Below are 15,377 nucleotides of genomic sequence, written 5' to 3'. Positions count from 1 at the left end.
GACGCCTTCAGGGACGATACTGAACCGGGAGACATAGCTCGCAAGTGTCTGTTCTACCGGGGTATTGCCCCATAGCCATACTCTCTTAACCCCCAAATATCTGAATATACATGAATGTGGGGCTAATAAATGAGTAAGGCTTTTTCCATGATCTAGACAGCTCGCTGTGCAGATCGGGAAAAATGGAAGGCCCCGTGATGGAGGTGGAAAAATAGAGGGAAGGAAACTCGTTCAATTTATTTTAAGGACGAGTGCCCCCTTATTTCTGCTGGCCATTAAATATTTAATTTATCTACAGCCTTAGTAAACACCTCCACCAGCTTATTATTATATATATATTTTTTTATATACATTCTTTATATACACTCACCGGCCACTTTATTAGGTACCCCATGCTAGTAACGGGTTGGACCCCCTTTTGCCTTCAGAACTGCCTCAATTCTTCGTGGCATAGATTCAACAAGGTGCTGGAAGCATTCCTCAGGGAGTTTGGTCCATATTGACATGATGGCATCACACAGTTGCCGCAGATTTGTCGGCTGCACATCCATGATGCGAATCTCCCGTTCCACCACATCCCAAAGATGCTCTATTGGGTTGAGATCTGGTGACTGTGGAGGCCATTTTAGTACAGTGAACTCATTGTCATGTTCAAGAAACCAATTTGAAATGATTAGAGCTTTGTGACATGGTGGAAGTAGCCATCAGAGGATGGGTACATGGTGGCCATAAAGGGATGGACATGGTCAGAAACAATGCTCAGGTAGGCCGTGGCATTTAAACGATGCCCAATTGGCACTAAGGGGCCTAAAGTGTGCCAGGAAAACATCCCCCACACCATTACACCACCACCACCAGCCTGCACAGTGGTAACAAGGCATGATGGTTCCATGTTCTCATTCTGTTTACGCCAAATTCTGACTCTAACATCTGAATGTCTCAACAGAAATCGAGACTCATCAGACCAGGCAACATTTTTCCAGTCTTCAACTGTTCAATTTTGGTGAGCTCTTGCAAATTGTAGCCTCTTTTTCCTATTTGTAGTGGAGATGAGTGGTACCCGGTGGAGTCTTCTGCTGTTGTAGCCCATCCGCCTCAAGGTTGTGCGTGTTGTGGCTTCACAAATGCTTTGCTGCATACCTCGGTTGTAACGAGTGGTTATTTCAGTCACTGTTGCCCTTCTATCAGCTCGAACCAGTCTGGCCATTCTCCTCTGACCTCTGGCATCAACAAGGCATTTCCGCCCACAGAACTGCCGCTCACTGGATGTTTTTTCTTTTTCGGACCATTCTCTGTAAACCCTAGAGATGGTTGTGCGTGAAAATCCCAGTAGATTAGCAGTTTCTGAAATACTCAGACCAGCCCTTCTGGCACCAACAATCATGCCACGTTCAAAGTCACTCAAATCAACTTTCTTCCCCATACTGATGCTCGGTTTGAACTGCAGGAGATTGTCTTGACCATGTCTACATGCCTAAATGCACTGAGTTGCCGCCATGTGATTGGCTGCTTAGAAATTAAGTGTTAACGAGCAGTTGGACAGGTGTACCTAATAAAGTGGCCGGTGAGTGTATATACACTTTATTTTATATATAATATATAAACTATCATATATATATATATATATATAGGCTATATATAATTCTCATACGCTGGGGAAGAGATGGCAAATCCACTTCCCCCATGATTGTGTACACTTTCAATGCCCAGCACATCTACCTCCTCGGAGGTAGAGCACTGAAGCATTGATTTCTCTCCCCGGGCGGAAGAGACCGCAGCGCGGGCTTCCGAGACCGGAGAGAGAGCACTGGATCCCTCGTGGAAAGGGAGGAGATAAGATCCGCGGACCCGTCTCCAACCCCGTAACGAGATCCTATTCGCGATCCACAGGAATGCATTCTCCGCGCTGCCTCGGCAGACGCGTGTCCTGCACCCCGAGGATCGCGAGCCTGGCCACTTTCCTCGAAAAGTGACAGGCGGGAGTGGAGCATGCGAAGCGAAAGCTTCTCACAATGTTGCAATCAGCCCCCTCGGAGGCTGATACCGCATGCTCCACTCCCAAACAAACTACACAAAGCTCGTGTGTGTCCCCACCCGTTAAATAACGCGGGCAGGGAGAAGCACAGAGTTTGTAAAGTTGTTTCGCCATAACTCTTCCCAATAATATCGAACAGACAACAATAAATAGACAGAGACAGAGTAACACAGATCGCTTGCTGAGACACAGAAGCTAATGCCGCGTTTCACCGGATGTGCTCTTATGCCTTCCTGGTCATGACGTCACCCGCCCGTGACGCTCATTCTTTCCATTGGACTAGTTGACATTGATGCTCAGACGCATTCACGCTGGGGGCGTTCCCAAAGCGTCAAGTGACGCATCGCGAGTTCCCTCGAAAGGGAACGTGCAGTGTTGGTGGGTCGCCAGGACAGGTTTGGGAACCACTGCCATAGAGGGTTAAATGTATTTATTGCTATATACACTATACTGTATGTATTTATTTCCAGATTTATTTATCTATTCTTTTACTTTTCCATGTGCAACATGGAGATGAGGTTTGCTACAGGATGAGCCAGATCAACTGGATAGTAATTTTTATCGATTCTCATTATGTTAAATTGTTTTGTAGCAGCCACAGTTTTCCAGAAAAAGAAACAAAGCTGAATCCAGCATTTTATGTGATCCGTCCTCACAGCATCATCATCAAACCTGGAGCCATGAAGAACGTCGTCAGATTTGAGGTTGATGACACCCAGTGGACGGCTGGTTTCTACTGTAATGCCTGTTTATTTTATAATCACAGAGAAATCTTGCCTCTGCAATAACTGAACGTTATTTGGGTTACGTTTGCCAACCGACGGCTTCTACAAAAAACGGAACAATCCAGGGTCGCGTTTTCCAAAAGTATCATGAGCCTAAGGAGACTGTATTGACCTCTGGTGTAATTGGTTTACTATAAACTGAGGCTCACAATGTGTATGAGAGTCAAGATTTTCTCAGTGATTAAAAAAATAAACAGGCATTAGACTTTGCTACCGTCCACTGGGTGTCTAGGCGTCATCAACCTCGAATCTGACGACGTCGATGGTTTGGGGATTGATGACGATGGATCACATAAGTAGCTGGATACGGACACGTCAAAATAATTTGACAATGTGAATTGGTGAAAATTTAGAACTCTCCAGTTAATCTGACGCAACCCGTAGCAAACTCTGATCTTTATCGCTTAGTTAGATGTGACGCTTAACACTTCTATACTTTACCTCTCAGTCAATGATGCACTGGAGCTACGCAAGGACCAGCTCCCTCATTTTTATCAAATACATTTTTTCTTTACTTTCCTATTTTTACATGTATTTATTTATTTATCTTTGGGCTCCTTACTAACCTGATTTACTTTTAATAGAGTATTTATTATGCACATTTGTGAAACTTATTGTAAAGTGTGACATTTCTACATTACCTGATGTGTTAATAATGGTTGCAGTGTAACATAGCTGAGGAGGACATTGACGAGCTTGCAAGCAGATGAAGACAATGACGTAGAGAACCCAAGTGCAGTTTATTTACAGTGAACATGAAACATAGACTATGTACAAAATCCAATACGTGAAACAAACCATAAACCGGAACAAAAACTTAACTTGGCAATGAACCAAGACCTGAGAAACATGGGACTGCAACTTACTTCAATAAACGACCAAGAAACAGGGCAAACAAGGGACACCTGTGAACAATAATTAAGACAATTACCCAATGACAACATAGGACACATGACAAGGGGAGTACATGGTAAAACTAGGAACATAACAATGGGAAAACTTCAAAATAAAGGACATGAAACATGACCATGACACAAAACTCAAAACTAGACATGATATTTAGGCTCTTTACTAACATTATTTAAAATAAAAGACCACATTGAGGGGAAACACTGGACTTTTTATTGTAAAGCAAAAACTGCAAAACATTTATTTGCTTTACTTAACAGTTGTAACACATGACCTATAAATCAACCACAATTAAAACCATACAAACATGTCAACATTTTCTGAGCCAAATCTTTAATACATAATGGGAAAACTGCCAAGCCATCATTGCAGCCAGTTTTGCACAGACAAAATTGTACAATAGACCGAAATTGTACATACAAAGTCCTTAATTTGTTCCACGTTGGTCGTCTCTTGAAAAAACGTTCAGTGAGGAAGGAAAAATTCCATTCGTTTCCTCCATGAGAAATAGATTTTTAGCAATGACATATAAAACATTCAAGGCAAAAATGTTCCTAATCTTCAAGGCGGATAGCATATATGTCTGTAGAAGTCATTAGTAAGTGTGATTTTATAGTAGTAAGTTTTATATTCACAAAAAAATCAACATCAACAGCTGATTACTGACACAGATTATATTTCCCATGATCCTCCCTGGCACCCGATCACTCACACCTGTCCCTCATCAGCACTCTAATCACCATGCTATAAAAACCCAGCACACACACCGCTTTGTTGAGAGTAATGGACTCACTTTGCCTTGTGAGATTGATCGCCAATGTTTTATCTTCAGTATCAACTCCAAGTCATCGCTTTGTCTTTTCCTGGTAATCTCCTCTGTGCTTCTCATCTCGTGCATGTGTGTGTGTGTGCACGTGTGTGAGATAAGATTCAAGATATCACTCAGTTTGTTCACTCCATGGTCTGTCATCAAAGTCATTACTAACCTGCCTTTTCACGAGTTCACATCTACATATAATTATTATGATAAAGATTGTGCGTACTTGGCGTGCTGTCCGGGTGGAGGGCTCCGAGCTCGGAATTCTGCCCGAACCCAGAGTACTCCCCCGTGGTAAGAGTAGATGGAACTAGAGATGGAACTGAAAGAGAGGAGATGGGGTGGAGGTGGGATGCTGATAAACTGTCAAGGAACCAGTGTGGGTTCTGCTGATATTATCCTGTCCTAGATTGATTACTGATTGCTCCCCACTGGTGCTGATTGGGTTAATTAACTGCACCTGCTCCTCCTGAACCTTGTTTATCAAACCTCATGTGTTAATCCTGCTGTTGGTTCAATAAATGTACCATTGCTGCAGTATTCCTGCTCTCTCTCCATCCTGTGTAAACCCTGACAAAAGGTCATACCCAACCAAAATAAACCCAGCAGGATTTTCCATTCACTCCCGCAAAACATTCTCCTCTCCCTTGCACAATATGGCCATCCACTGAAAGACTACGAGAAGGAGTTCCTCGAGTCAGCCACCTGGTATCCTGGAGTGATAGCACCTTAAAGTGTCAAGAAATCCCCCCCCCCCCCCCCTGTTTTAGCCTGGGCGTTCACACCTCAGAGTTGGAAAAAGTCTCCAAAAGTGGGAGTTGTTCTTTGAATTGTCAGTGTTACATCATTGTCTTCTGTGTATCAGATGTATTCCTCCTGTCATCGCATTCATGATCGGTCGTACGGCTACATCAGAGTCCTTATTTGCACATATATTTAATTTGAAGAAGACATGTGCGCGAACACGGTGCTGGTTCATGTTTAGAGCACTAGAGTATATGAAATAGGTTCATATCACTGAAAAAAACTTGAAACAGACTTGCTCTGGTCCGTATATGAACGATATGATCCGCGTTGCGAGCATTGTTGAACTCATCGCGGCGCTTCCGCACAGTAACTGCTCTCATGCACACACCGCATGTTGTTTGAATTCTCCGCTGTAATGTGATCTCATGTGTAATAACGCGCAGTGATTGTATTGAACAAGCTCTTTCTCATGAATAAATGCAGAGATTATCTCGAGGGTCAGCTGACGTAGAATCGTGCCACAGCCAATCACACACTCCGATGACGCTTCTACCTCACATTCCCTGACGTTGCTTCGACTTTGCTTTTCAACCCGGAAGAACGAAATTGCTCGGAAAAATGCAAAAATAACCAATTTCCACTTATTGATAACATTTATGGGTGCTTTTAGTGTTTTCAGTGATGTGCAACCTGTACATATCTGTTCACATCTCAAAAAATGTGTTTTGGGGTTTCATGACCCTTTAAAGACCTGGGCTGGATGACCACCTATTCCAAATGCTGCCAGTGGGAGCTACCACATGCACATTGGAACAACACATGGATTATGTGCTGAGGCTGAGCTATGTGCTCAGCTGCAACCTGCCCAGCCCACGTCCACCATCCTGTCATCGCCAATTCTCATTCTAGTTACCCCAATATCCTCTGAACTCCTCCCTAGACCTTCCCCACACCTCCTCACGCCTACTGCGAGTTAAGAGCCAGTCCCTGTGCCTGACAAGGACCCAAAGCCAGAGCCCACCGCAGACCCAGAGCCAAAGCTGAGTCTGACCATTGTCCACCCAGGAGCCTAAGCCTAGAGCCATTGTCTGTCCCAGAGCCTGAGCCTACCTTCCAAATGCCTACGGATACTAAGCATGAGCCCACTGCAGACATGGAGCCAGAGCCTGTTGGCATGTCTGATCAGGTGCGAGAGCTGGCACCCATGTCCATCCCTATAGGACTTTCAGTGGAGCCAGATGGCACAGAGAGCTTTCCCATTAATCCTCCTTGATTTCCCCACGGTTGGACTATTGGATTCCCTGGTCACCTCCTGTTCCCAAGCCCAATCTCTTCCGTTGGTCAAACTCCAAACTCCTTTGTTGCCGCTGGATTTGCCCAGCCCCAAGTCTCCTTCGTCGCTGCTGGTTCTGCCCAGTCTCCCGCTCCCTCCTTCTCTGACTACGCCTTCAAGCTCCTTGGCCCTGCCTTCACTGATCCCATCAAGCACTCCTCCTCTGGTTCTGCCCAGCTCTGCCTCCTTCCCTCCAGCTCCACCATTGTCCTCACTCCCACTGGCTTCACCCCGATCCCGTGGTCCAGGGTTTCTGCTTTGGCCCTCCGGTCCAGCGGTGTCATCCTGGGTCTTTGTCTCCTTGGCTCTGCCTGGGTCTCCACCTCTCCCACCTCCACTTCAGTCGGTTGTGCTCCTGACTCCTCTCTCCGTCTGTTCCGACAAAGGTCTTCATCCTAATGACTCTGCTCTGGGCCTCCTCCCCCCCTCTGCTGTCTGGTTGCTCCCGGTTCGATCCGGACGGGTTTTGATTTCGGCAAATCAGTTTTGGTGAATTCAAACAACGTGATTATTGTTCATGTCCAACATCCAGCCACGCAAGAAAACATGAAATCTTCCCAGATTATTCCCCAGAGGGAATAAAATGCTGATGTGATTTGCTACCCAAGAAACATTTCAGATTTTTTTTAAGTCAGGATTCTCTGATGAATAGAAGGTTCAAAGTAGATTTATCCGAGAAAAAAAATAAGCTTTTGTAACATTATAAATGTGATTACTGCCACTTTTGATTAGTTTAATGCGTCCTTGCTGAATAAAAGTAGCCTGGGAAAACCCAGACAACTTCCGGCAAATTTAGATTTGCTCTGAAAGTTAGTCTGGCAAAGAGCTCATTCAAACTCATTTCCATTCCGCCGAAATCGCGGCACCAATCAGAAGCGTTGGGGCGGGCTTTACACGATGATGACAGCGCTGGGATTTTGAAGCAGATTTTGTAGCCTACATTACAAAGATGGATGCCGCCGTCGAACATCACTCGTTCGAATCAGCTATCGCGTCTGTTTTACGCGATTTGAACGTTTCCCTTTTGTTAAAAACCGAGCAAAGAACAACACTCGGAGATGTTTCTCCGCCGCTCTGCATACGTCATCTCCTTCATCGCTCTGATTGGGTTTAGGTCTATCCGCGACGTCCGTTGGTGACGCCCCTCTGGAAATGATTTGTTTATGACGCTTTGCCAGACCATAACTCAGTTACAACTGAGAATGGTCTGGTTTTAACCAGGCTAGAATAAAAGTAGGCTATTACTTTCTTTAATTTCTTTAAAATGTAGTGTGTAATGTTACAAAAGCTTTCTATTTCAGATAAATGCTATTATTTTGAACTATGGTTTGTGTGTAATGTGACTTTTTTGTGTGACCTAAAATTAGTTTTAGAATTAAATTGTACATAAATAGGTGAAGCAAAACAAATGTTTATGTCTGAGAACCTTTTAAACCCACACACACCTGAAATGACATATACTGTGTGATACAGTACAAATATTTTGAGTGTCCCTTATTTTCCTGTAAAGAACCATGATTGTCCAACATTTTTCTTTTCTGAATTGGCAACCCTAGATGAGACAATGACAAACAGCTGTGATTAATGAGTGTCCATGACAACTAACAATTAGCGGGAATCTAGGAACAATGGAAACAGGTGACTATTAACGAATGAAAACTAAAAGTCCATGAAAACAAAACTAAGCTCACAGAAAGTTAACATTAACAAAGATTAACTAATGCTGTATAATGATATTGTTCCTTGTTAGAGATCATGTTAACTAATGCAACAATTACCATTAACAAATACAACTTTATTGTAAAGTTAAAAGGGTATATTGATTTTGATTATATTGTGCGTTGCTTGTTAGATTACAGGTTCCTGTACAGCTACTGTCCAGGGCCCGAGTGGAGTGTGATGTGCAGGGGATGCTGTGAATATGATGTCATCCGCTGTAAATGTCCTCTTCAGGGGTATCCCGTAGGGTACGCAGTGCCATGCTGTCGTAATGCGGTGAATGAATGTGATCCCTGCATCATACATCCAGGTGAGCAGATAACACACAAACACGTTTGCAGAGATTTCGCAATATTCTCTTCTTGTGATGTATGTCTTGGTTTGTTCTTGGTTTTTCACTCTTAATCGCTTCAGTTGATCCTATATTTTTTTATAATTCTGCAGCTCACAAGCAATCAAACACCTGGCAGAAATATAAATGTCATATATGTCCTTCAGTCCATCCTGGTTTATGATTTGGTGATTTTGTTATAATTTTTCTCTGGAACCTTGTAAACAAAGAAAAGAGTCAGTGCATTCCTTCCATTTGGATTTAATGGTTAAAGGATTTTTTTTTTCCTCTGAGCAATAATGTTGGTCACATTCTTGACTGTGTGATGTCTATAAAGGATTTTACAGCAACAGGAAAATTAAATTGTCTGGCCTTAAAAAATGTCTGTACATGCGACCAGCCAGATGTTTGTAATCTAAAAAAATGCCTGAACTGCTGTTTAGTGTCAAAAATGTGGATTCAGGCTCTGTCTCAGAACTTACCCAGACTGTATCAGTAGGTATCATAGGTACTCCTGTCTCAAAGTGTCAGAATTTGCTGTATTCTGAAATGTCTTGGCCAAAATGTGAGGCAGCAGTGCATGTATAATTCATACAAGAAAATCTCATAATTTATTATGGCGAGTTCAATGAAAAACTTTGCAATATTGCTGATAATGCTGATTTGAAGAATAATTCCAGTTCATTTCAGCCTAATGCGACTAGATACAACGTCGGTACTCTAACCCTACGATTCCACCATGGAGTGTATTACAGGTCACAACACATGTAGAACACATCATTCTGTATGTTCTGGTAATATGACGAATGGTGGTGGCATCTTTGTGTCATAGAAAACACGCAAGCTCGTTGCATCTTCTATGCTAGTTCATTAGAACTAAATCCCAATCTGCAATGCCTCTTTCTAAACCTAGGGCTTCTGCTTTTTCTTCTTCAGGCTGCAGCATATTTGAGAACTGCAAGCGCTGTAACAACGGCACATGGGCCCCAAGGGACGATTTCTTTGTAAAAGGGCAGTACTGTGCAGAGTGTCGCCCCGGATGGTCCGGTGGGGATTGTTTAAGTAAGTTCCTTACAATCTGCAGTGTTCATGCATTCAGAGTAATGACAGATTTAAAATTCATCTGGGAATTTCTTTCTCTGGAACATGACTGTGAAATGCTTGTATTTGAATGCAGTTTTTACTGTATCAATAATCAGCCAGTTTACCCAGATAAGTAAGGGATACTGTACATCCAGCCTGTTGTTATCTCAGAATAAACCCAGACAGGGGGATCAGGATCAGATCTTGCATCAGACTGAAGGGGTTTATTCTGAGATAACAACCGGCTGGATGTCCATTAACCCGCTTATTACACGGATACTTGCCACGTAAGTAAACAATTAGACATGAAACATTGATCTGAGTTGAGATATTTTATTAGGTCTTTAATCTTAAAGCTTCTGCGGAGAGAGCAGTTGCAGCGCTGCAAGTTCAAACTAGACGGACATTTAAGAGATACGGTATACAGTCATACCACTTATAACACAGCCTTTCAACACATAAATAATTATGGAGATATAGATTTCAGAATAAACTGTTTTAAAATTGTACCTGTTTGTATCTTATAATCCAACAGTGTACATAACAATAGTCACAAAATGGCAGCCGCTGCATTTGTATAAAACAAGAGAGAGCGAGTCCACGATACTGGATGGCATAATTAAATAACTGCACACAAAATATTGATTTCACTGAGTTTTAATATTTTATTTGCTCACCAAATGCAAAACTTCCACGAAGAAAAAACATTCCTAGCAAGCGTGTAGCTCTGCTAACTTCAGTAACCCGGATGAGCCTGTGTTTCTGTTTTCAGCGGTTGTTATCTGGGAACAATATACCGCTGGATGGCACTATTGACCAATCGGAATCAAGTATTCCACAGGGCCGTGAAATAAGCTTCATTATTCTTAATCTCTTTGCTCATATTCACTCTCACCGGCTGAGATGTAAAAACATACAGATCTTCCATATGGAGCAGCTTTAAGGCTAATTCACTCGCACCGACAGAAGCCGACCAGCGCTGCCAATCACCAGATTAGTATGTCACTTCTCAGACATTCCACAACCCAACGAACACAGACTGAACATGTTCAGTTGGCCGAAAACAAGCGCTGAACAATGGCGACAAGAGCAGCATGTTGATTTGACACAACTTGACAATCGTCCCCTCCAAAGGGAGTCGATCTCTCCAACAGAAAACACCTTGTTTGTAGTCCTGCCAGTATTTCTGTAACGTTACTCACATTATTCACCACATTTACATAAAGCCATCTACTGGCTACTTTGGCTCACCATCAAACAAAGGTAGTTATATGTCTGGGAAGAGTTTATCACTATGTCAGGTAAACGTTGTTTTGTTTTGGCAAGACATTATTACATGGTCATGAGGAGTTGAAGAGTCAGTGGTTCATTTATGTTTAACACTATTCTTCAGCACTACAGCCTTTTGTTGTGTTCTCATCAATTTTCTAACTACTGAACTTCTGCTTTCTGAACCCTGCAGTTCGATGCGGGTCACTGTGTTGATCAACATACAGTTTTTACAGTGATGTAGAGAAATGACACGGTTATAACATCACTTCTGAAAGGTAAGGAGAGAGGAGAGAGGTAGAAAATAATAAATGACCACAGTGAAAAGTCCTGTACAAGTCGTGGTTGTGAAGGTGGTTCGAGTCGATCAGCTTGTTCTTCTTGACTGTCGTTATCGGACTCAAGCTCAAACTGATACGGCAAAACTGACGTCATAGTTAGCTTAATTACAGTAGTGTTTACCTCGCTGGTAAGAGGTGTTGTGTTTCCGACACACGCTCTAAGCGGTAGACCAATCACAACAGATTGGGGGCAGCTGACCAATCAGAGCAGAGTTTTAATCGTGTAATGTTTTTGTACCTGGACAGTTCACAAAGTTGGGTATTTTGCTTTTAATGTGTACATTTGACATCAATTTGACTGACTATGTCTCCTTTTTCAGCATGTGGAGGGATGATTCATAAGAGGCAGGGTCACCTGGTGCTGGAGAGTTACCCAAACAATGCCCGCTGCGAGTGGACGCTGAAAGTGGACCGGCCTTATACCATTGATCTGAGGTGAGATGAGAACTAATATTACACACACACACGCTGGGTTTTGCATGTTTTATGGGACTTTCCATAGACATAATGATTTTTATACTGTACAAACTATCCCTCTGGTGCTCTTCATCATTTTTGACCGAAATATTTTCCACTTGTTTTTTTTAGAATTGTTTTCTTCATGGGAATGGTACGAAACTTGGTAAAGGTGTGAACAAAAGCAAGTGTTTTTTCCAAGTTTTCTGCGTTCACTTTTTAAAACTTTTTTCACTTCAGCAATAATTTGCCAAGTGTCTTTGAAAAGAGATCAAACTTAACTCTGTGCTCTAAAGAATTCAAGATTTACGACAGTTTAAGTTGGAAATGTTATTGATTATAAATACAGCGAAAATATAATTTAGTACCATAAAATCCCCTAAAAATCAAAATATTAAATAAAAAACATTATCGAACTAAAATATAGTACATTAATTTCATAAAAAAAAATTCTGTCATTATTGACCGACACGCGAAGAGGACCAGAGGGCTGTATATATTTTAACCCTAAACTACCCATCAGAATACTTGTTGGGACATTTTGTCTTCAACTTACAGTAAGGAACACCTGAAATCCCTCACACACAGACGTTAACTTGGCTATGGGAAGATTCTCAAGACTTCTATTTATATACAGCTAATTATAAATACTGTTACTTAACCCGAACAGAAAACGTTCTGCATTTTTACAATAAAAAAATCTGTATGCATTGTATTTAAACAAATAAGAACACCCCCAAACCGAGTCTTTTAGCTCATTCCCAAGTACAAATTTGTCCCCTAAATATGGTTTTAGGTAAGTAGGTACTCACACACACACACACCCCAAAAACATGGGGAAACAATTTTCTTGGTCTTACTCCTATCTTTCTAGTGAGCTGAATATCGAGAAACACTGAGAGAGCTGGTTTGTTTACACTTTGTTTTATGGTGACGTAGTTACATTAATATTACTCAGGTCTTATCTGTGTAAGTACAATTAACTACATGTATTTACTACAGAGTTAGGGTTTGGTTTAAGGTTAGTTACTTGTAATTGTGCATAATTTACCGTTATTACTATAATAAGTACATGTAGTAACCTGTAACTTCGTAACTTTAAATTAAAGTGTTATCGCTGTTTTGTTTTTTTATTAAACACAAAATACAAGGTAACAGTAGCTTGTTTGCACTAATAAAAACTTTAAGTTCAAAACATTATGCCATAAATGAATTCCCTTTGACAGACTTATGGAACATAACAGCCTCTTTCATGCTCAGACAAGACTTCACTGCCAGGAAACCTTATGTTTTCAGTGCAAATGACAGTTTACAATCCTAATGATTATCCCATCTCGGATTCTGCCTGCACTGGGAGCCTATAGCTCTTACTGAACCAAACCAGCATCTGTGTATAATGCAAATAAACAAAGAATTTACAAAAACATACATATTTGTAAGTTTAGACAGATGTAGAAATGTACAATATGGACTTATTGACAGTATCGGAAACATAAACAGTTTGATGTATTTACAGCTGTAAAAGTGAAAAAATGTACAAATACCGTCAATAACTTTAAACAACACACCTGTATATAGATATTTTTGAGCCGCTTATCCCTCTCCTATCTCTAAACCCAACCACTTTATTTATTATCCTGATCCACTCATATCTCTTTGAGCATATATCACCCGAAATATGATGTGTCGCAGTTTCTTGTAAGTCTCCACTCAGAGGAGTATGGAAAACTATACAACTTATCGTTCCTTACTTATGGAACCAAAGTTACATACAAAATACCTTCTGAAGACACTCGAGCCAAAGCCTTAGGCCCCGTCCACACTACTGCGTTTTCGTTTAAAAACGGAGACCTTTTGCTACGTTTGCAGCTCCCGTCCACACTAAAACGGCAGAAACGGAGACCCAAAATGGAGAAGTTTAGAAACGCTGCCGATCCGTTTTTCGTTTTGAATCTCCGGAGGGCGTTTTAGTGTAGACGGGTCAAGACGGAGGACTTTAGAAACGATGACGTAGTAGGGGCTCACGCTCGGCTCTATGATTGGGTGTCATCAGTCATGGCGTATATCTTTGCTAGCCGCTGTTGTACAAGTAAATTCTGCATTTTACAACGCTATAACTGCCTACATGCGCCGGAGTCAAGCTATTATTCGAGCGATCTGTGACAATCCCCGTGTGCAGCGGCGCCGTTGACCGTACATGGAGCGTCGGTTTGGGGTTAACCCAGAGCATGGTGGGATCATTTTATCAATGAAGTTGTGTTTACACCGGCACGCGCATGCCCAGTGTTGGTGAATGGTCACGTGATCCGCGTTTTCAGTCGTTTTAATGTGAACGGAGATCAATTCTAATACGCAGCTAAAACGCTGGTGTGGACGGAGATCGTATTCGTTTTAATTATCCGTTTCTAAACTAAAACGCAGTAGTGTGGATGGGGCCTTAGAGGAACCTCGGAGAGCACCTCATAGACCTTCGAAATAGCATCTCTTACCCAATGTAACATTCTTTGCTTGGTAGACACAAAACCTTTGCTACGACCACCAAAACAACAAACAATTAGCAAAACCTGTGAAATATTTCACTCTTCTGTGACACAAAGGTTGGAGGAGAAGAACTGCAGTGTGGTTTTTCAACAACTTGAGCAACCTTGACTACATTGGGAGCAAAATCCATACAGGATGAGCTCACGGATAAACCCTGTAAATCTCCCATTTTTAAACCGGGCTTGGCGACTCTGGCCCTCGAGACCCATATCTGTGCCTCTACTGGAGGCTGACCGTCTGGAACGGAGCCCTGAAATGACACAACAGCAGGGGATATCCGACCCATGGTCGGGTCTAACACAAGGGGCCCGATGTGAGCAACAGGAGCACCACCTGTCATAATTACAGGGCCATAAACACCCAAGTTGTGGCCTGACTCTAATACACTGAAGGTAAAGTTACATGGAATGTGAACTACTCAAGTTAAGACTTTTAAGCATCCTGAACATAATGTAATGAAAGAGAGCAAAGGATTGCTGTTGGCCCCATGTTTTACTATATTTCCATCTAACTTTGGTTACAATTAACATCAGATATCCAACAGTTACAGTGGTGAAGTTAGAGGCAGCCAGGAGAGATTGGAAGAGAGCAAGATAAATCTGTAGGCTTGCTTATCATAGCTTCATGTTCCAACATCGGATCCCCAAAATCCTAACGCATGTGGTGTCTCGACAGCTGCAGTGCTAGAGTAACTGGGGAGAACTGAAGCCAAGAACAAAGTCCTTTCATCCTGAAATTCTCAGACAGTATGATAGCCTACACTATTAAGAGTGGCCTGCGTGTGTTGAACACCCAAGCACTTATCACACTTATCATGTGTGTCTTCACTCATAATAAAGCGAGGACAAGAAACCTCAAACGTACAGAATTGCATCGCGTTCACCCTGAAGAGTAATAATCCACTTGATGTGGGTCGCTAAACATGATGATTCCGGAGAATAAGAAAATAGAAAATAAACACGTGCAGGCAGATCGCCTTCCTGAGAAGATGAATCTGAAGAAAATCTGAGT

The 15,377-nt window shown here is 42.1% G+C and overlaps 1 protein-coding gene across 1 annotated transcript in view; it reads left to right on the top strand.

Moving 5' to 3' along the window:
• pamr1b (peptidase domain containing associated with muscle regeneration 1b) overlaps nucleotides 1–15,377 on the top strand; it is a 59,270-nt gene that overhangs the window by 10,942 nt on the left and 32,951 nt on the right. Inside the window, exons 3-5 of the mRNA XM_056248301.1 lie at nucleotides 8,479–8,655; nucleotides 9,613–9,738; nucleotides 11,690–11,804. Of these exons, the coding sequence (XP_056104276.1) occupies nucleotides 8,479–8,655; nucleotides 9,613–9,738; nucleotides 11,690–11,804 (418 nt within the window). The remainder of the gene's footprint in view (nucleotides 1–8,478; nucleotides 8,656–9,612; nucleotides 9,739–11,689; nucleotides 11,805–15,377) is intronic.

Source organism: Rhinichthys klamathensis, unplaced genomic scaffold (assembly GCF_029890125.1).
Source record: "Rhinichthys klamathensis goyatoka isolate OS25496 unplaced genomic scaffold, OSU_Roscu_1.1 h1tg000054l_1, whole genome shotgun sequence".
Lineage (NCBI taxonomy): Eukaryota > Metazoa > Chordata > Actinopteri > Cypriniformes > Leuciscidae > Rhinichthys > Rhinichthys klamathensis.
This window is presented reverse-complemented; position numbering and strand designations above follow the sequence as displayed.